A 21,993-nucleotide genomic window follows, 5' to 3' on the forward strand; every position below is an offset into this window, starting at 1 on the left:
TGTCTGTGGGCTGTATTATTTTGGATTTTCTGTATTATTCCTTATATTAATATAACCATCTTTGTTAAAAAAAAAAAAAAAAATTGATTCTCATCATCTCTATTTATAGAATTATATTGAGAAATATCAAAGAGTGTCATGAACATGGTCAACATTGTTGGGCCTATGACAATGAAAAGTTGTGGGAGTAATGAAAATAAAGATCAAGATCTCATTTCTCTGAGAATTATGGCTGCAAATGAACATCCACACATAATTATTTCATGCCGTGGATTAACAATGTAAGAATTTCTTACTGTAAAGAATATTTTCGTCTTTAGCTACTATGAATAGTCAATTATCCATCTATTGAATATCTTATTTTGTATTTAATATTATATAAATTAATACATAAATTCTAGTATAAGCTATATCATTATCAGTAATGCATCCTTCGATTTCTAGTATATATTCAAAGTTAAGCAAAAAAATAAATGCTGCATGAGTTATACCAAGATTATATTAGTAGTACAGAGTTCCATACTGCAAACGAAATGATGTACTAATATAATTCAAAGAGTTCTATATCAAGATTAATTCTTATACGTTTGAACAAACGATGAAAGAACAAGAACACATGCAGACATAAATAGATGATGATGAGTTCGTTGGTATATATAGTTCCTAGCTTCGAGCGTCCCTCTTTTTCTCTTTTATTTATATATATGTTCCCTTAATTTCCTCCTCAAATTTTCTCTCTTTCCACATTTCTCCACAACCGCATTTCAGATCTCATCATCTTAATTTGTAACAAACAAATCCATAGAGAGAAGAGGAAAGAAGAAGAAAAAAAAAAGGTAATGGCAGTGGTGTCACCTTTAGCAAAGTACAAATTGGTATTTTTGGGAGATCAATCGGTTGGTAAAACAAGTATCATTACTCGCTTCATGTACGATAAATTCGATACTACTTATCAGGTACCTCTTTCTCTCTTTTGATTTTGTGTTTCTCATTTTTGCTCTAAATTTGGAATTGTTTAAATTTTTGCTTCTAGCTATGATTTGTCTTCTCTATGAAATGCTGTTTGGTACTAGGGGAATTCAATTGTTGGACCTTCATGCATTTTGTTTTTCTTTGTATTAGGGTGTGTTTGGTAGGAAGGAAAAAGGTTTCCTGAAAAATAACTGGATTTCTTACTTATTTTCTGGCGTTTGGTAACTAAGCTGAAAATATTATACCAAAAGCATTTTATATAACATAGGCAAACACTATAAGGATGGGGGTGGGGGGGGGGGGGGGAAGGAGGCTATGGGGTGGGTATGTTGGAGGGTGGGGAGGAAATAATTAACGTGGAATGTCACTGATGAAACTTCTTTTTCCTACTTTCATTGGAAAGTGGAACTTGTTTTCCTAAAGAAAATGTTCTTCAAAATTAATGACCAACCAAACATGAGAAAATTCTAGAAAATGTTTTCCTCCATACCAAGCACACCCTTAATTTTCAATGTTTGGGTAAGTATAATAGTAGGTGATATAGGATAATCAGTGAAGGTGGAGAGATTGATAATAGTGTTTTGATGATTTTTTGAGTATTAAAAGTTGATAATAATGTAAGTGCTTAGGGAATGTATATCGTATTGGATTGATGAAAGGTAATTTCTGAAGCTTATCATTCGAATATTTATATCAAGCTTTCTTGTTACATGATATTTTTTTCGTTATGTTATGCAGGCTACCATTGGTATTGATTTTTTATCAAAGACAATGTATCTTGAAGATAGAACGGTTCGCTTGCAGCTCTGGTATGCTCTCTCTTTATATTTCTTAGGTTAAATAAAGCTACATTTTGTGGTTATTTTGCTAAGAACCTTTAACGGCTAACTTTGCTAGCTGCAATGCTCATTTCTTAAAGTTCTTATGTACGGATATAGTGTCAGACCTAGGGATTCTAACAAGAGGATTCAATTGAAACCCCTTCAACACATGTAGCTCCACCCCTGTATAGATATGCTAGAAAATGTAATAGGAAATCAATTCTTTCTTCTTCTTTTGTTACTTTTTTCCCATTCCTTTTTTGGGAAATTCTGAACACAAGTGTAGATTTATCTTATCTTGGTTACTGTTAGTAGGAGGGAAACTTGAAAGTAAACAAGAAAATTATCAGTTGAAGGGAATAAAATGAAGAAATTTGTTTATGCTTGAAATTTTCAAGGATACAAAATAAGGTGAATATAAATTTGACTGATAAATGTTATACTCCCTCCGCCCCCAAGTTATGTGATTGAATAAAAAAAAAATATGTGATGTAATTTGACTAGGGTGGAGTTTAAGAAATAAAGGGAGATCTTCCAATCTTGTGGTCTAAAATAACAACAACATACCCAGTATAATCCCACCAAGTAGGGTCTGGGGAGGCTAGAGCATACGCAGACCTTACCCCTACCTTGTGACGGGTAGAGAGGCTAATTCCTATAGACCCCTGGCTCAAGGAGAGATGGAAAAGCATCAATAACAATAAACAGTAATAATAAGCAGTAATAGCAACAAGATAATAAGATAACAGAGAGAAAGAAGCAATCAGATAGTACTAGGGAACTAAGAATACGCAAACGTAACAAAGTACTAATACTCCTAGTACGGAACAGAAATCCGTGCACACCCGACTAACCCTCTACCATGGTGCTCGATCTCCACACCCTTCTATCAAGGGTCATATCCTCGGTAAGCTGAAGCTGCACTATATCATGCCTAATCACCTCTCCCCAAGACTTCTTAGGCCTACCGCTCCCTCTTCTCAGCCCAACCACGGCCAACCTCTCCTACCTTCTCACCGGAGCATCCGCGGATCTCCTTTGCACATGCAGAAACCATCTCAACCTCTCTTCCCGCATCTTGTCCAACAGGGGCCACTCCTACCTTGTCCCGAATCACTTCATTTCTAATCTTATCTCTCCTGATATGCCCACACATCCATCTCAGCATCCTCATTTCTGCTACCTGCATCTTCTGGACATGAGCATTCTTAATAGGTCAACACTCCACCCCATACAACATAGCCGGTCTAACCACCACTCTGTAGGATTTGACTTTTAAGTCTTGATGGCACCTTCTTATCACACAAAACGCCACTTTAAGTCTTGATGGCACCTTCTTGTCACACAAAAAGCCAGAAGCGAGCCTCCATTTCATCCATCCCGCTCCAATACGATTTGTGACATCCTCGTCAATCTGATGACGGAATGCTACTAGAAGATCATGTCTAGTCCAACTGATACACCTAGGACAGAAAGATAGCTTTGCTGCTTAAACAAAACAGTGCATGCTTTGCAGTGGATACAAGTAGAGAAATTAGTAATTTGCATATTTAGAATCAAATACATATCAGGCACAGTAGACATGAAATGTTAGCACAAGATCATGGTTGGAGGATATAAGAGATATCCATGTATCCTTCAAGTTATGTGGGATTTAGTCAGAATTTGTTAACCGCCTGTTGATTTTCTCAAGGTAAAATATATGTGCGATTTTGTTGTTACCCTGGTGTAATACTTGCACCTCTGCAGGGATACTGCTGGTCAAGAGAGATTTAGGAGTCTTATTCCAAGCTACATTAGAGATTCTTCTGTTGCTGTGATTGCATACGATGTTGCCAGTGAGTAATTGCTTAAAATCGTCTCGATATAATATTTTCACACGTAACTGTGCATTTTGTGCCTACTCAAAGAAATCTAGGACTAGTGAGAATAGAAGATCCCAAGGAAGTCTATAGTGGAATGGTTCTCTATATGTACTGTGGTATTTATATTTGATTACTCATTTTGTTTGTTGTGTCGTGACATAGTTTTGTGACAATTATCACATTTGCAGACCGCCAATCATTTCTAAACACGTCAAAGTGGATTGAGGAAGTACGTACTGAACGCGGCAGTGATGTCATTATCGTTCTTGTTGGGAACAAAACTGATCTTGTTGAGAAAAGGTGGGTTGCCAAGATTTTTTTTTTTTTCTTTTTGCAAAGGGTTGTCAAGATAGATGTTTATTTCTTGACATATTCCTTCTTGACTATTGCAATGCCTACTTATTCAGGTGCTCTTTTCGTTTAGTTATTTGGTATCTTGCTTTCTTTTGACATTTGGCATGAACCCGTATCTGTTTCTGTCGTAGCTTTGTAGTTTCTTGAAGATTTAACTCATACACATTCATCATGGATCTGCCATACTGTAATATTTGGTCTTGCTCTTGAATCTTATTATCTAAGACAGAAATATTGGGCATTCACTTCTACTGAGGAATATTTTGTAGTTAGAGAATTGGCATTCAGTTGAAATTCTCTAAAGTTGCCTAGTAATATAGTGATGAAAAATACTGGTGCAACTTCACACCTGGAATATTGAAGGTCTAAGACAGTTTCTTAGTCTAGATCGTTATTTGCGGCCATTCTCGTTATATTTCCCTTCTATGTTCCTATTTCTCTTTTCCATAAAGTGGAAAAAAACCCTTCTTTTGGCGAGTAATAAAAATGGGAATAGGATTTAATTCTTCTGCAATGAGATGTTAATATTTTCAACTTCTTTGATAGTGATTCTTTTGCTGTTTGAATTAAATAGGCAAGTATCCACAGAAGAAGGAGATGCTAAGGCTCGTGAACTTGGAGTAATGCATATAGAAACTAGTGCTAAAGCTGGGTTCAATATCAAGGTATGTATATACACATTCTATGTTGCCTTTTGCAGTTTTGATTAAATTTCTTTTGGCCCTTGGATGAACCATATTGACTGTGCAAAACTCTTTTATTTCTTTTGGCCTTTTGGATAAACTACATGTTTTAGTCATGTTAGTATGTTAGATCCTATGCTTTCTAGGAGTCTTTTAGCAGAGGCTGAGTCGGGTTTTTTGGCTTATGAGTTCTGAACCACAATTATTTTTACTTACTTGCTTCTTAATAGATTATATGTACATATTAAATGTAATTTTTAACATAAATACATGTTTGAGTCAAAACTACTGGATTCTGACAAACCCTTAGCCACTGGTGTGGCTCCACCCGTCTTTTAGCCATTTCAGAGATGTTTATGTTAGTAGTAAATATGGAGAACTTGTTAAGTAACTATTTTTATTTTGCATAATGTTGGCCTGAGATGAATATAAATGGAGAATCACAGTCAGTGAGCATTTATATACCCGACTTCAACTTGTTTAGACTGAGACTAGTTATTTGTTGTTGTTTGCACAAAAGATATCTTCCTTTTTCTTGTTCCTTTTAGGGGTTGAAATAGCATGACCTATAAAAAATGAACTGAAATTTGCAGCCTCTATTTCGGAAAATTGCTGCTGCTTTACCAGGGATGGAGAACCTATCATCGACAAAATCAGACGATATGGTCGATGTGAATTTGAAGCCTACAACAAATACATCTAGCACTGAGCAGCAAGGAGGAGGTTGTGCATGCTAAATTTTGTACTTAAGTTGGAAGGGGGGAGAGAGAAAGAAGTTGGATTCAGGAAGATGCAGTTACATCCAGTTATTATTAGGGTGATCAGTTAGCTAATTTCTTAGATTATATGAGGTTTTCGACAGTCAGTTTGTACAAGTCCTGATGATTCTGAGAGAGTAGGAAACCATTGAAGATGCACTTTGTTAATGTGTTCATATTTTGTATGAGCTTTCCTAATTCTTTCCTATTTCAGGAATTCAGTTCTTTTTGGCCATTATCTGGTGCTGAATTTACAATGAAAGTTGACCATTTCAGTCTGTTAAAGACTTGTACGCTTTTTGAAACACTTTTGATGGTCACCTTGTTCTTCTTCTTCTTATTATTGGTGACAAAAACATGTGATTGGCACTTAACCTTTGAGATCTCAATCTCAAACACCAGAAGCTTTTGCTTTTGTTTAGGATTCTTCTCCAGCAGTGTAACGTACATCCAAAAGGGAAGGTACACGAACCGGGACACTTGATTTAAGAGAACACAATCAGGATGATAGAAATACTGAAGACCTCCAACAAAACGTCGATAATAGAGTGGGATTAGAAAATTGAGGAAAATCAGCGGTGTGAAGGGACATAAAAGAAAGAGGGATAGAGACAGACTTGGGAATACCAAAGATCAGCACGTCGAAGAGGATCTTCAATATACTTGTACGGACATAGAAATAAGTGGCAATGACATTTCTAGTTCTGAATACAAAAAGGAGCAGCCATCCATTCTACTTGAAGAAGAAAGTACCATACCTTCAACTTTGAGGTCTATTTCAAGCTATATGAGAGCTATATTCAACCGGCAAACATGATGAGAGAAGTTTCAGTGAACCAAACCAGTAGATCATTTCATGTAATACTAGTTCATTAAGAGTGACATATATGAAGGCATTCTCAACATTAAGTTGATGAGCTAACCAATCATTAGAAGCAGCTAGAGCTAGAGGAAGAACAGTACGAATGATTATTGGTTTCACAAAAAGGACTATTTTTGCCAATATATTTTACCAGTGGGTTTGTTATTAGGAAGGAACAAGTAAAAAAAGCAACTTAAAATAGAGAACAATATGCATCAAATTTATCAGCTTGTATACTAAGTTCTAACTGCTAACTTTATGTACAGATGACGAAGGATACCTACTCATTGAAAATTAAAGAAAAATACAATCAAGAAAGATATTCATTAAAAGGTGTACACCTAGCAAACTCTTTTCACAAATGATGGGCGTGACAGGAAGATAGAGAAGCAGATGCTACACATTAGCAGCCCAATCACCACTCATTCTAACTCTTAGAGTAAGAAAAATGAGTATGATTGTCCCCACGCTTGACCTGGAAAAGGAAGAGACTTTGGTCAATTGCTAGCTATATAGAAGCTATAACTAAAATAGCAACTGAAGCCAAAAGAAATATGCATATTATGGATCAAAGGAGGTCATGTAGCTAAAGTTGCATGAATATCTACAACATACTCACACTTAATTTGAAAAGAATGTCGCTGCTAATTAGCCAAAATGTAGTAGGGATATATAAGTTATATTAACAAGACTGTCGATATAACGACCTTTTCTATATATAAAGAAGTCTTCCCTTATTTCTTTTTAGGCTCCAATTATTCTTAGAGGCATATTTGTTTCCTCCAAGAAGACAGACAACAACCAGAAAGAATCAACATTTTTTTTAATAAGGGAACAGAATGAACTAACGTTTCTATCACCTAATTTCCAATTAACTCATCCTTACAGATACTTACAATTATGCTTCTGTGCCCCATAGCCATACCATGTATGTTTTCTTTCAAGAATGTTTATCCATTACAATGAATCTTCAGTAGAGACTGTGATGAGCACCTAATCTGTATTGATTCTTTTTGATGTCCAGATGATTTTTCTCATCCGTATTTTCTTTCACAAATAGATAAATAAGTAATCAATGCATGTTCTCAGCATTTTTCCAGGTAGAGCGATCTCTAGAGATTAGCCTATCAACTTATGACTATCAGGAAAAATAGAAGAGAACACTTCGTATAGTAGACGACCTCTTAATATCTGCATTCAACTCTGATTAGTAGGTTCTGACAAAGAAATCAATGCAATTAGGAACCTATTGATTAATGACTATTCCTCCTTTGGAATAGGCTACTTTATTTCATGGTTAGCAAACCAGTATATAGTCCCCCTTCCTAACTTCTCAACTGAAGAAACAAATAAATCATACCCCTTATCATACCTTCCCCCCCCCCAAACACCCCCACCCCCACCCCCAGGTCATTAAGCTGTCTAAACACCGTAAGTCAAGATCTAATGACCAAATAACGCCTCCACCCTGCCAAACCCCAGAATAAAAGCAACCCTGCCTCTTTGTAATAAACAACATCAACCACATCCTTTTAACCTTATCATCAGGGAGCATAGAACTTGAAAGTTCCATTTGTTCATTGAGAAACCATGTTACAGTCTTTACCCTGTGCGCGCCCGAAGGGTAGCGGCTGTGGGTTCCCATGTCATCAAAAAAAAAAAAAAAAAAATACCATGTTACAGTCTACCATTTACAGGCAGTTGTAGCCTGCAATTTTTAAATCAAGGGATGACAAGCAATGCAAATACAGTTTTCAAAACCATTAGCTTGGTTAAATATTTCTGCCCTCAATAATTACGGTTGGTTGTGCAATACTTGTTCCATATTCATTCATGCAGATGTGTGCACAGGACAACTCATTATCATCATCTATTTCCTGGAATTAGTGTTAAAATTTAGATGATTTACATCCACAAACTGCATCGACTTAACAGCTCACGAGAAATGAATATAACTTTAGTAATAAATGTAATGCTTTTAGAACCAAAAAGGAAAGAATCATAACATGAAAAGAACAGTTTCAGGGATCAAACTTACAGGAATGAGAAAAGGAGAACAACTCTTCTTGAATTAAAAGATGCAGAGCGCTTGTATTTTCTCAATCTGTTGCTAGGTGTATCGTATACCTTCTCGGTCAAACATTTATCTGCCATATGAAACAAGAAACACTTGTGAACATTTTATCTCATTGTACAACTTAAGCTCGATATGTACAATAGGTAGCTCCAAGGTTTAAGGTTATAATCAGAGATAAATCTGGTCTGATATGAGGTAAGGAACCTTTTTCAGTTAACTGGAAAGTTATTAAACCTTTACTTGCACTTTTATTACAAGGACGCTATCAACAACTCAACTCAATAGAAGATAGGATAACCACCGAGAACTACTGATGCTGAATAATCAAAGCAGTTGCAACTTGCAAAGGCTAACTTTAGTGATAATTTTCTTTTCATCAGTAAGTATATATGATAATATACCATACTAAAACACATATTTGGATTAATAGCCTATAAATGACAAGTGGTTGGTCTAGGAACAGCATCAAGCATTCTCATCTGTAGAGAACTCTTCAGGAAATAAAAAGAACTGATTTATGGGGCACCTTCATGCACGTGGTAAGCCGATTATATTTCACTTTTGAGATATTGAACTTGTAATGTAATTAATTGGGTGAACAAGATTTTACAGGCAGAATCCTATACAACTGCAAAAAGAACTTTAGCAACTGGATTTCAAAGTATGCACTAGGAACCCTCACGCAACCCACTTGATAACACAGGAAAGGGCAAAAAGTAGGTGTTTGATTACAGATTTGGGAGTAGGTTAATGTGGCAAGTTTCAGCTTTCACATCACTCAAGAGGAATATCATTGACAATACAACATAGCAAAGTTACGTGTCATTATGTACTTCATGTCGCCATTCATGCTATTATTATGAAAAATAATAAAAGAGGCTTGAAGTTGGAAACTGAAGAAGAGTCAATCACAGAAGTTATCCACAAGTATCCAGTAAAGCTATTTATGGAGAATGCACTAATTCTTAGAGAATTCTTCTACTTTCTTAACCAGCATGTGTATATATTCATGAGAATTAGATACTGTTACATGTCTCAATTATTTCACCAAATAGCAACCAGATCTGTCATCCTTCCCTGAAGAAATAGTTTTTGTGTTTTGAGTATTTCTGAACAATTAGTCATATATATATATATATATATGACGATCCTCTGGCAGGGTTCAAGCTCCATAGAAGCATCCAATTGAGTTTAGTAAATTTGATGAAATGTTTTTGTTTTTTTTTGTTTTTTTTTTTTTGTAACTGGTAAATTGTATTCCTCAGCATTATTTGATGAAATGTATTTCAGAACATGATAAAGAAAACTACTGAGTAAAGAGAACAGGTATCATCAAAAAGAAAATTCATTTAGGAAATGAATATCAGAGTGATTGCAGAACAGTGTCTACCTTTCCAAGCAAATTTGGGCAGCTCAAAGCTGTTATTCATCAGGAGTTGCATGAACTTCCCTCCCATCAGTGATGAAATTTCTCTCTGAAACATCCTCTGAAATACCATCAATTTGTTGATGCTCAGCATTACATTGACAAAATCTTAATTAGAGAACAAAATGATACCAAAATAGGAAAAAGCACAGCAAGAAAGAACCCTATAGAAATGCAAAATTTAACGTCCTCCCATGTGATGATGTTAAATTGTTAAATTCATAAAAGGCACTTACAGATATACAATCATCCGTCTTAACATTCCCACTCATTTCCTCAGTGGATTTAGGTCCCTCAAATTTTGGTTTCTCAATATCTATGGCCAAACAATATGAGCCATAACCATCTGCGCTATCATTCTTCAGGTTGGCATGGTTTCCGCCATTTGATTGGGCGTCCATTGAAATTGGAGTCTTCACAAGATTTAGGTTTGATAGGTTCACCATATCTAAATGTGATTCACACAGAGGGCCTGTGGTTGCTTCGTCAGGTAATTCAACAACATTCAGGGAACCTTGGCTTTGCTGAAATAGAAATAATTAATGTAACTTCACAAATAAAAGAATTTGAAAAGATAGTTATGAATAGAAAAGCACATATGATGATGAAATATCACACCAAATAAGTACTCATTAATTGGGAAAAACAGACTGGGTAAAAAATTTCTAAATAGATAATTTGGGTGATTAGGAAAGCACACATAGAAAAATAGCAGAAACATAAGAAATATTACCTACTTCCAAAAGGAAGTTAATAGCACATACAATATGGTAGCAATGTCCTACAGCTACAAAAAGCACAAGATGCATTCTCCTTTAAGTCTTTCTCCATTAACTAATATAACATGGCACTTCTTGTTGTTTGGACGAGGGACTTTATAACATGATATCTTAGTACTAAAAGGTTTAAGCCGCATGTAAGCCATGACAATTTCTCCTTGGCACATAAAAAATTTACCTTATGGTAGATTCAGTTCAAGTCGTTAAGTGAAAATGTGACAGCAAACATCATATTGTACTTCTAAATGATATGGAAAGAAGGACATCATATTAACTCGCTAAAGCAAAAATGATACACTTTCAACTGTTATGCAAAACCAAGATGTGATCTTAAGAACTGAACCATCACCAAGAGGCTTTTGATTGTGGTTATGAATCAACTCTATAATACTTTTATTAACCTCACTTCCAACACCGATAAGAAACAAAATGGGCATTCTACGTTCAACTAGAAAATATGGGGAATTACTTAGTAGACGGTTCTTGTTAAGAACTAGACAGCTATGGTAGATAACTCTGCTGCTGCCCTTGTTCATCTTTTAGAATGAAAATCCAAAATTAAAGACAAAACAAATAAAATCTTTCACGCCAAATCAGAGGACTTGCCAATCAAATGTTTGGTTCAGTGGTCCCTACTTTCAGCAATGACAAAAGCATCAAAATGTAGGACTTGCATTTTAGCTTCATCGCCAGTTGGCATTAAATGGTGACAGAATATAAAACAAAACAAATAGACTGCACAAACAAAGAATATCTAGAGACAGGACCAAGAATTTTAACTTTTTTCAAAACTCAATTGGTGCAAGAAAACCATCCAAGCCTAGATAAAATACTGAAAGCTGAATAATCTCAGATAGTGTCCAAAGAGTTTTTAATGTTTAATGTAGTCTAGCGAATAGAAACTTGCCTCAACTTATGACCACCACTTTGCTGATGAAACAAGAGAAAAATAATAGAAAAGAGAAGTTCCTTTAAAGACACATCTACTCTAAAATGCAATCCCACAACATTTATGATTGTAACCACCAACACTTGCTCCAATAACAAACTTTCATATTTCCAACTGTATCTCAATAACTTTCATTAGAAATAAATAAAAATATGCAACGCAATTACTATTCGCTAGACTACATAGAACTTAAAATTCATAAAACGCATTGAAGTGAACTCAGCTAACTTATTGAATAACAGGTTGAATGAATTACAGGGTGAAATTCCAACAGAAAATAAATAAGTATCCGACTCACGAAACAATGAAAACATCGAAATGCAGCTTAATCTACACAAAAGAATTAGAAAAAAAAAAAAAAGCTCAAAAGAGAACATCAAATTGTCACATTACTATTTGCAGTAGTTGCAAATATTCTTATCTTCATAAGTCAGAAATGACAGGTATAAGCATCTAGCCCACTGTACATTCAAGGACCACAATGAACTTAGCTTTCACATTTACAAGTAGATTAATTGCATCAGGGAAAGCAAAATTCCTTATAAAAAACAAAAAATGAAACGTAACACAAAACAAGGACGGAGTACAAAGCAGCTTACATCACATAGAGAAAAAAGGAGAAATTGACTCAAATATCGCAACAGCTATCACTGTTTGAGAAAGTCGTATCTTCATAATTTTTACAAAAAATGACAGTAAATTGTGAACTCATATTACATATTTCAAACAGATAAATTGCCTCACAATCCGAACACCAGAAAACAACGACAACAGCACAATACATTACTGAACCAAAAAAAAAAATCAATTGATTCAAATAATTGAGTACTATTTAAGAAAAAACAATTGACTCAAATACCGCAACCGTTGTCACTGTTTGAGAAAGTCATATCTTCATAATTTCTACCGGAAAAAAAAAATTTAAACAGAAATGAAAGTTAACTGTCCGTAAATGCACTCAGATTACAGATTTCAAACAAATAAATTGCACAATGCAGGCTACATTACTGAAAAAGAAAAAAGAAAAACAGAATTGATTCGAATAAAACATAGCGTACTGTTTAAGAAAAGTGAATTGATTCGAATAACGCATTATATATCATTCCTCACCTCTTGGCTGGAATTGACCGCCATTGTTACAAAACCAAAACGCAGATTTGAGAGTGTTCTCTCTATTTCCTCAACTGCATTATAATGTTGTGTGCGTCTGTGTAAATCCAGAGAGAGTGGGGGTGGAATGTGGAACGTTACATAGAAAAAGGGGGGTATTTCAAAGAAGTAGAGCGGGGGTGGGGGTGGGGGCGTGATATGCCAGGAAAGCTCCTGAACACGACATTGATGATCACGACAAACATCTTTTTCCTGATTTAGATTTGGACTAAATTGACCTTCTCACCTCCTTTAATCACATTTGTGTATATATTCATTTTAATTAATCACACTTTTAAAAAACGAAAACATTTATACGATCATATCTTTTAAATTTAAAAATATAGAGACAATGACAGAAATGGTCTCTTATGTTTGAGGGTAGGTTTAAAATAATCTCTTAAGTATGCACTTATCATTTTTTATTCTTTAAGTTTGACAAAATTTAACAATTTTAGTCTCCATAAAATATTAACGAAACTATGTATGTTAGATTTGACGGAAGAAAAAGATTTAATTATAAACACCAAGAAAGTCTAATCAAATCCTACGATATGCAACACAAAAAGTTACATTACATACTAAGCGATATTAAAAGAAATAACATAAACTACGCCTAAAAAAATTACATCAGACTCTTGAAATAAATTAAAAGTATCAAAAACTACAAAAATTGTATCTCTAAATTGAATTCTCATTGATTTCTTCTTCTTCTTTTTTTTCATAGTTCTCGTCAAAATTAACAGAGAGTTTGATTAAATATGTGACGGGGATTAAAAGTGTTAACTTTTGAAAAACTTAAAGGACCAAAACTGTAAAGTGCATACATAAGGGATTATTTGGAACCTACCTTCAAACTTGTGGAACCATTTTTATCATTTTCTCTAAATACTTTCCATCCTTTTTAAATGACTTTTTGATGCTTTGAAAAATAGTTCAAACTAAGTGACATTTTTAATTGAGAAAATATTATTTTTTTGTTCCTAACTTAACTTTGTCATAATAAATTATAGAGTCAATCCCACTTTACCCTCCTAACATTTAAAAATTGGGAAACGATATCCCCTCTACATATTGTATGGGAACGATAACCCCCTTATGTAATATTCTCCGATGAGAATTTTCTTTTTTTGAATAAAGATTTTTTTTCTTTCTAGAATTAAAATATAAAAATATATAACTCTTATTATTATCTCATTCACTTATTCCGTTGAAAATATATACTTATCTTTTAGGATATAACAACTATTTGCAATAATTTGTTAATAAATTTCAAGTCAGGAGTTAGTATTTTCTTAAATGGTGTGATAAAGGCTAAGTGAACACTTATTTTGAAACCGGAGGGATTAATTTAATTTTAAAATTTTCATTTCGCTATTAATAAGATGATTTATAGTCATATCTTATAATATATTTTAGACCACAAATTTAATCTAGTCAAAGTTTTCATACCAATTGGGACAGAGAATAGAATTTTACCAAAATTTGTAATTTGACATAAAAATCACACGTTGAATGAAATTTATATATGTCCTAAATAGAAGTATCATATGGTGAAAGATGTCCGGTATATGTCCTAAATAACTTAGCTCTTGAAGAGAAAACCAACAATTTTTCAAAATTTAACTCATATGAACTTTTTTCCAAAATTCTAGAACTTCAAACACCAATTATATCCAACCAATTAAAATTAGGGATGAAAAAATATTGATAGAACATTTGTTATTAACATGTGGTATGAAAAATTATTGATAAAACGAATGACGCACAGCTTGAAATTTATTAACAAATTATTCAAGTAGTTGTTATATCCTAAAAGATAAGTATATTATTCTCAGCGGAATAGGTGAATGGGAATTAAAATAATAAGAGTTATCTATTTTTGTGATTTAATTCTAGAAAAAAAAAAGATCTTTATTTAAAAAATAAAAAAAAATCTCACCGGAAAATATTGCATAAGGGGGTTATCATTCCCATTCAATATGTGGAGGGGGTACTTTCCCCAACCCTTAAATGTCAGGGGGTAAAGTGGGATTGACTTTAAATTATATGACCAAATTTTTAAAAGTTCTTTGAATTATTGTTTACATTTCATAGGAGAATAGAAGTCGTATATTAAAGAGGAGTGCTTTCCAAGATTTAAAACCAAAAAAAAAACAAAAACAAAAAAGAGAGAGTATGTAGTAGTCAAAACCCCTTTAATTAATGTAATTAATTAACTAAACGTATAAATATGTGTTACAACCTAAAAAGTCATTAAAAAGAGTTGGAGTGAGACAGATGATATGCAAAAACAAACTAAAATATAATTATAGTGTTGAATTTTTTTTACGCACTACCAGTATTTTTTTTTCTGTAGGGAAAAGGGAAATGGGGAAGGGAATTACAATATGGGGATTTGAACCCTCACTAACAATGTGAGAGCTCAGGGAGCCACCCAACTGAGCTATTAGATCCCTACACTACACTACCAGTATATAAATTTGTTCATATTAAGTTATTATAGCATGGGGTGTTATTATTTACATGTCTATTCTTTTGCCTCCCGTCACCCCCCCCTCCCCCCCCCCCCCCCCCCAAAGTTGGAGTTTGGTGCAGTATTAATTATAATTCCACAAAAATAAAAATAAAAAGATAGAATATAAATATTTCTAGTTTTTATATGCATTATTGAAGGGAGTATTCTCCAAAAGAGAAAACAACCAAGTCTATAATGCTTCGTGTTGGTTTGTTGTTCGCCCAATGTAAGCTCAATATAAATTTGAAATTTTCAAATTGATCAGACTGTATTGTTGTGGAATACGTAGACAATAACCTAAATTTTGTTATTGAAAATTTGAAGCTAATTTGCTTTCATAGTTTAGCAATTGAAGCTCCGGAACATGTTCTCTTGTTTAATTAACTAGTTAATGACGTATATAATATATGCCAATGTATAAGAGATAAATATTGTAATTAAAAAAAAAAAAAAAAAAAAAGAGAAACAAAAAGATAAAATAACTATGATAGGAGAATACATCAAACAAAGGAGAAATAACTGAAACCTTTAGTGCAATAAACATCTTTAATATTTCCTATTTTCGTGATCACTAAAATTAGGAAGAAGTTTATGATAAATTTTACAAGTCTTGCATCAATCCAAAATTACTTTCTTTTAAATAATACTCCATTCAAATTTTACAGGGCATACGACCTAGATAGAAGGTTGTGGAGGACTAGACAGATAGGATAGAAGGTAGGTTCTTATCCTTCCACCATAGTAGTTGTAGTTTTGCTCATTCGTTTATTGCCATTTGATTTCTGCATTTAATTTCTGCTTATATTTGTTGGGCCTTTGTACTTTGATTATCTTATTTATCTATGGTAGTTAATGCTCCTTTCTACCATGACTTTCTCGCTTTTGTTATTCCTCGTTTTCATATTGTTTTTGATATGTTTGGCTCTATCTGACCTTTTGTCTTGTTTTCCTCTTGTTTTCCTCTTCGAGCCGAGGGTCTTTCGGAACAAATTTGCCCGCCCTACCTTTCCTGTGTGGGGTTAGGTCACAGACACTCTACTCTCCCCAGATCCCACATGGTGGATTCTACTGGGCTTGTTGTTGTTGTTGTAAATAATACTCCATATTTTTCAATTATCATGACACTCTTTTCATGCTGTGGGACATTTGAAATAATTTGACATCATTGTGTGTGCGCGAAAAAATCACAAAATGTTTACAAACATTATTTTATTATGAATTCATAATTTCAAACAAAGCCACATAGATGGAAGGGTGATTCATTCGTCGAAAAATTATATTGTGTAGGCAGGAAATTATTCTACATATATAGGTCAAAATTTATTTTTATAAATAGATATTAAATCTTAAATATTCTTAGAGAAACTCTTAACTGCGCACTAATTTCAAAAGTACAGTTACTTTAATGCTAATTACGAATTTTAAAAGTCAAATCTAACCGATTCAAATTCTGGATCCGTTTATGATACAGAGGCCATCAAAGGAAAAACCTAGAATAGAAAAGGAAGAGTCTGGAACCAAAATGCCCCCCAAAAAACCATTTTGAATCAAAATACCCCAACAAAAAAATGTTACAAAATTACCTTTAGCGCAAGAAAATATGCGCTAAAGCACTTAACCGTAATGTACTTCGTTAAGTGCTTTAGTGCATTATTTCATCGCGTTATAGCAATTTTCTCTCCATATAGCACAAGTTAAAATATCGCGCTATAGGACTCAACTTAAACCCGTCGGGTTCCACCACTGGTCCCTCCAGTGGCAAAAAAAATATATTTGAAAACGCCATTAGAGGCAAAACCGAGGTGGTCCCCACATCCAAAAACGTCATTTTCTATTAAATTTCATCCGGAAAGTTTAGATTATCGGTATATTCAAGTCAAGGAGCAAGATTCTAAGTTCGAATTTTGGAAAAAAGCGGCGTACAACTCGATTAAAATAACTCTATAAAAAATCTTCGATTAAGGTTTTCTACTATGAACTTTTGTTATTATTTTGTTATATACATTATATTCTAAGCATGCTTAACATTTAATCCTTGCTATTTTCCATCAAAAAAAAAATCAATGTTTTTTTTTGTTCTTGTTCGACTGGGCAGTGGCTTTTGCCACTGTTCCAATTTTTTTTTTTTTGTTTAATTCATTATTTGTTAAATGTTTATGAATTGTTAATTTGTTAAATGTTTATGAATTGTTAATTTGTTATATGTTTATGAGTTGTTAATTTGTTAATTATTTATGAATTGTTAATGAATTATTTTTTTGTTAATTGATTATTTGTTAAATATTGATTATGAATTTATTAGTTGTTAACTATTGTTTATGAATTGAAAGAAGTTGATTGGTAATAAATTATTATATTGTTAACACTTTGTTTGGATGATTGTTGTATATTGTTTCATAATGTATCGTATTGTGTTGTATTGTATATGATCAAATCAGTGGTTACATAAAATAGGACCTTTCGTCATTACATAACAATAAAATTAAAGTAACAATCAAAGCAAACATTTTATTTAAACTAACAACATAATATAATACAATAGGTAACAACCATCCAAACAAGTTGTATATGATTATGAATTGTTAATCTATATTATTTTAAAAGCGTGAATATATATGTTAAATAAAAAAAGATTATCTAAAAAAGAATAGTTAAAGTTCTTCTTTTCATAAATACATAAGTTAACGAAAAAAATGTAAAGTTTGTAGGAAAATATGTGGTCAACGAATATACTCTTTTAGTCTAATTTTATCGTAGTTGTGTTGGCTATTTGGTCAACTAAAAATATATCACATATTCAAAATAGAGTTCTAAATAAATATTACTGCTGAATTTCGATTCCCAAACTAATTAACTTAAAAAGTCTTTGCCATCACATAATTCAAAAGTAATTAACTTAAAAGTCTTTGCCATCATATATGTGTCCTTACTATCACATATTAAATTTACTGCATATCCCATGTTAATTATTCACAAGACATAATACTACATAATTCACATATTCCCTACAAATTATTAATTAGTTAATATAATTTATCTTTCATTTCAAGAATAATGACTAATTTAGTTTGTACAAGCATCGAACTCTTTCATGGATCCGAATGTTCCCCCGGGCCCGATGTTCCCCCGGGCCCGCTCGTTCACCCGAGGCCGGGCCGTTCACCCGTGGGCCCGCCGATAGATCGCATTGTCTTTGCAAGCGTAATCATAGGTCCGAGTTATTATGGGCAAGATATGGGATATCTACTAGGCTCCGTCCCCGTAGGCAGCAGAGCGTGGACTCTTTTACACGAGCACCCCCCACACCCTCGCGTCTTGGAGATATTGTTTCGGGGCGGCATCTATCGTTGCGTGTCCGTTGGTTGGGTATAACATGATTGGGCGCTCATCACGGCCATGGTTGAGCTGTGAAGGCCAGAGACACATACCTTCCATCTTTGCACTGGTGAGGCTACGATTACACTTCAGGATATGGAGGTCCTCTTTGGATTGCGGGTAGATGGAGAGCTACTATACACTCGGTACGAGCCTCCTCCTGGTCAGACGTGGGCGACAGAGTTGACTAGGCTCACCCACTTCGTGCCTGATGCCAAGGGCGAGATTTCGACGTAGCCTCGGGTTCGATTAGCACACTCGCACTTATTTGGAGGGTCCGGATCCGTTGTCGACGGCACTTCGCAGACGATGTTGATCGTCATGCCCGTTTGTACCTGCTTATTATATTCGGGGGCATCTTGTTCCCGAACTCATCGGGTGCCTTTGTCAGCTTACGTTATTTGGTTTTCTTGGAGCATCTGGACCGCTTGGGAGACTACAGCTGGGGCGGTGCTGTTTTGGCGTATCTTTACAGATGCCTGTGCCGAGCGTCTATTGGTGTTGTCAGAGATGTGTGTGGATTTTTTGCTCTTCTCCAGGTAATATTTTAAGTGTGCGTACCTTTAATATAGATAAACCTCTTGAAACGACGACTTAAAAATCGTATTTTCTAATATTGCTTACAGTTATGGGCGTGGGAGAGGATGCTGCCTTTTCAGCCCGTACCTAGGCATCACCTCAAAATTGACATGCCTTATGCGAGGAGGTGGATAGCGGGTTTTGACCGGGATGTGGATACGCACCACAGTATTCTTTCATTCCGGGACCAGCTTGATCACATGACGGACGATGCGGTAAAACTATTTAACTTTACATTATTAATTTAATCAAACATCTTTTCTAGTTGGTGATCACTGATTTGTATTTATATGTTATGCAACTATTTATATGGATGTCGTGCGCTGCTATATTAGATGGTTTGCCGGCCTTTTGCAGGGCAGGTCAGAGGGTTTGGAGGTTGCGGTGTCCATTGATACACCTGGACATCGTAGAGGACCATATGCCCGAGCGTGTCTTACGACAGTTTGGGCATACACAGAGTATACCCCCTGACGTTCGTCATGAGCTCCGACACTACCAGCTGGACGATCGGGCTGCCGTTGATGATGATTTTCTGGCTTTCATGGATGTCCAGCTCCACCGTTGGGAAAACAGGTTGGGCACTTTAGCGGTGGTCGGCCATTTGACTCCCATTGAGGATTACATGAGCTGGTATCATCAGACCACACGCCGATTGATCGGCAACCCAGCTTTGCATTCCCCTAGGGATGTAGGATACTCAGCACTCGCGGGGCAGTACGAGGCATTGGTAAGTTTATCGTGTTTAGATTTATTTAATTGCATTAATTGTTACGTTTTAAAAAATAACTTTTTTTTTAATTTACTGTTGAACACAAATGCAGCTGGTGGCCGTACAGCGTTTACGCATCTTGGGGTTAGAGCATATGCCTTACCCTGGGCTTGCGGGGCTTGCGTTGGATATAGTACGGATATCCGAGGATGGTATCCCGACAGGCAGGAGAGATTAGGCGCAGGAAGGAGCTTGTTCCGGAGGCTGAGTATCAGGCAGTGCCAGGAGGAGGACCGGGTGCTCCCAGAGGAGGAGGCCGTGCTGGCAGAGGACGCCGTGCTGCCGGAGGATGTCGTGCCCGTAGAGGACGCGATGCTGCTGCTAGAGGACCTGGTGGTGGAGGACACCATCTAGTAGATGAGGCGGATGAGGCCGATCCCATTCTAGAGGGCGTTCACGGTCTAGTCCATCTGCAGCCGTTCCAAGCTGGTGGCAGCTCACCTGGAGGCTCACCTACGTTTACGCCGGCGCTCTTACTTGCTGAGATATGTCTTCATCGCGCCCGAGCGTAACGCATACATGGAGGAGCGTGATAACGTTGATTGGGCGGCGTTACGCGCTTCATTAGCTGATGAGCGGCCTGTGAGGAATTTAGAGGGAGCCAGGATTCTTGACTTTGATGAGTGTTTGATCCCGGTTACTTATTTTTTCATTTAAATTATTTATATATATACATGTTACTCATTATTTAGTAATATTTTATATTTTAAGATTCGGCACCAGCGGGTCCACCAGAGCCACCCACTCAGGCATTTTCTCATGAGTCTGCCGAGCCAGCGGTGTCTTCCCATGTGACTGTCGAGCCACAGGTAAGCTTTTTTATTAAAATTTGTTTTATTCAATATAAGGTCAATATTTAATATACATATTTGATTATTTAAAGTACTTATTTTAAATATGTATGTTACTTATTATTTCGTTTTTTTTTTCTTTCATATTTTAGGATTCGGCGCCAGTGGGTCCACAGGAGCGACCCATTCAGGAGCATTCTCATCAGCCTGTCGAGGCAGAGGTGCCTTCTCATGAGACTACCGAGGCGCATGTAAGTTTTTTACTTAAAATTAATTTTATTCAATATAAGGTAAATATTTATTTAATTTTTATAACCTTTACTTGGACTTTGAACAGCATCTCGTCCAGGAGACTACCTCATATTCACCACCAGACCCATCTCAGGAGCCTACTCAGGCGCCCGTTGACACACAGGTTTGATTATTCAACAAACGTTAATGGATTCAATATAAATAAGAAATGGTACTAATTATTATATATTTTTTAGGTTCATCCTTCGGCGCCCGCGGTGGCAACTCCTGACGAGGAAGAGTCCGAGTTTCCAGACCCAGGTCATGATGAGGTTCTGCCCGTGCGAGCGGGACCAGATCCCAAGAAGAAGTACATTCTAGTCAAGGGCGCACGGGCCAGGGGAAGATGAGATGATCATGACTTGGAGCGCCCGGTTATTAAGAGGAAAAAGGGCGATGGAGACGATGGCGAGGGCGGTGGGAATGGTATGAGCCTTAGGCCTAGGGGTAGTCTCCGGCATACTACATGTGGGACCCATCCTCGATAGTGTATATACATTAGTGTTGTACAGTTTATCATAAATATTATATATTTTTTTACATATTTATAAATATTATCTTAGTCTTTATTATTGTTTATAGTTTCACATCCTAAATTGATAATAAAAAAAAAAAAGGTGACACATTCGAAATAAAGTTAAGCATTAATTTAAAAATAAGACGAAGCCCTAAAAGATAAATAACGTAAAGCTAATGACTACAAGTCTTCAAACAAAAAGACGAAGACTTTTCAACCACTAAAACGACAATCCAAAGTATTGCGTATTCTTAATGTATTGAGCCTATCTTATTAATTGTACAAATATAAGTAGGATTCTATATAAAATATTGAAGTTCCGGAGTCTCAAAGCATGATAAATATACAGCTAAACTACGTAAAAAGGAGTGAAAATGTAATAAGAGGCTGTTTGTGGAAAATGGTGGAGTCCTATAGCGCAGTATTTTACTGCGCTATAGCAGAAAGAGAAATTG

The 21,993-nt window shown here is 35.3% G+C and overlaps 3 protein-coding genes and 1 long non-coding RNA gene across 8 annotated transcripts; 3 read left to right on the forward strand and 1 right to left on the reverse strand.

Moving 5' to 3' along the window:
• The first annotated feature begins 463 nt into the window (after positions 1-463).
• Positions 464-5,671, forward strand: LOC132059497 (ras-related protein RABH1e-like). The gene is made up of 6 exons (XM_059452115.1): positions 464-956; positions 1,711-1,781; positions 3,543-3,631; positions 3,847-3,958; positions 4,587-4,677; positions 5,289-5,671. Exons 1-6 carry the CDS (start codon positions 840-842, stop codon positions 5,430-5,432), a joined length of 624 nt encoding a protein of 207 aa, XP_059308098.1. The 5' UTR covers positions 464-839; the 3' UTR covers positions 5,433-5,671.
• Positions 5,672-6,422: 751 nt separating this feature from the next.
• On the reverse strand, positions 6,423-12,783 carry LOC132059498 (uncharacterized). Of its 5 annotated transcripts, XM_059452117.1 has the most exons (6): positions 12,657-12,783; positions 12,406-12,449; positions 10,055-10,342; positions 9,783-9,879; positions 8,354-8,462; positions 6,423-6,790 (listed from the first exon to the last, which is right to left on the reverse strand). In XM_059452117.1, exons 3-6 carry the CDS (start codon positions 10,262-10,264, stop codon positions 6,712-6,714), a joined length of 495 nt encoding a protein of 164 aa, XP_059308100.1. In that variant the 5' UTR covers positions 10,265-10,342; positions 12,406-12,449; positions 12,657-12,783; the 3' UTR covers positions 6,423-6,711. The 5 variants fall into 5 exon arrangements, with proteins under 5 accessions (XP_059308100.1, XP_059308099.1, XP_059308101.1 ...); XM_059452116.1 differs by lacking the exon at positions 12,406-12,449 and having other exon boundaries at positions 12,657-12,777; XM_059452118.1 differs by lacking the exons at positions 12,406-12,449; positions 12,657-12,783 and adding an exon at positions 11,067-11,514.
• A 6,691-nt stretch (positions 12,784-19,474) lies between these two features.
• LOC132060725 (serine/threonine-protein phosphatase 7 long form homolog) lies at positions 19,475-20,422 on the forward strand. Its single transcript, XM_059453680.1, has 2 exons — positions 19,475-19,897; positions 19,992-20,422. The coding sequence occupies exons 1-2, from the start codon at positions 19,481-19,483 to the stop codon at positions 20,115-20,117; spliced, it is 543 nt and encodes a 180-aa protein (XP_059309663.1). The 5' UTR covers positions 19,475-19,480; the 3' UTR covers positions 20,118-20,422.
• A 33-nt stretch (positions 20,423-20,455) lies between these two features.
• Positions 20,456-21,588, forward strand: LOC132060726 (uncharacterized). Its single transcript, XR_009415993.1, has 5 exons — positions 20,456-20,575; positions 20,651-20,748; positions 20,883-20,981; positions 21,068-21,145; positions 21,219-21,588. It is a non-coding gene; the product is annotated as an uncharacterized LOC132060726 (long non-coding RNA).
• Positions 21,589-21,993: the final 405 nt, after the last annotated feature.

The sequence above is a fragment of the Lycium ferocissimum genome, chromosome 6 (genome assembly GCF_029784015.1).
Source record: "Lycium ferocissimum isolate CSIRO_LF1 chromosome 6, AGI_CSIRO_Lferr_CH_V1, whole genome shotgun sequence".
Lineage (NCBI taxonomy): Eukaryota > Viridiplantae > Streptophyta > Magnoliopsida > Solanales > Solanaceae > Lycium > Lycium ferocissimum.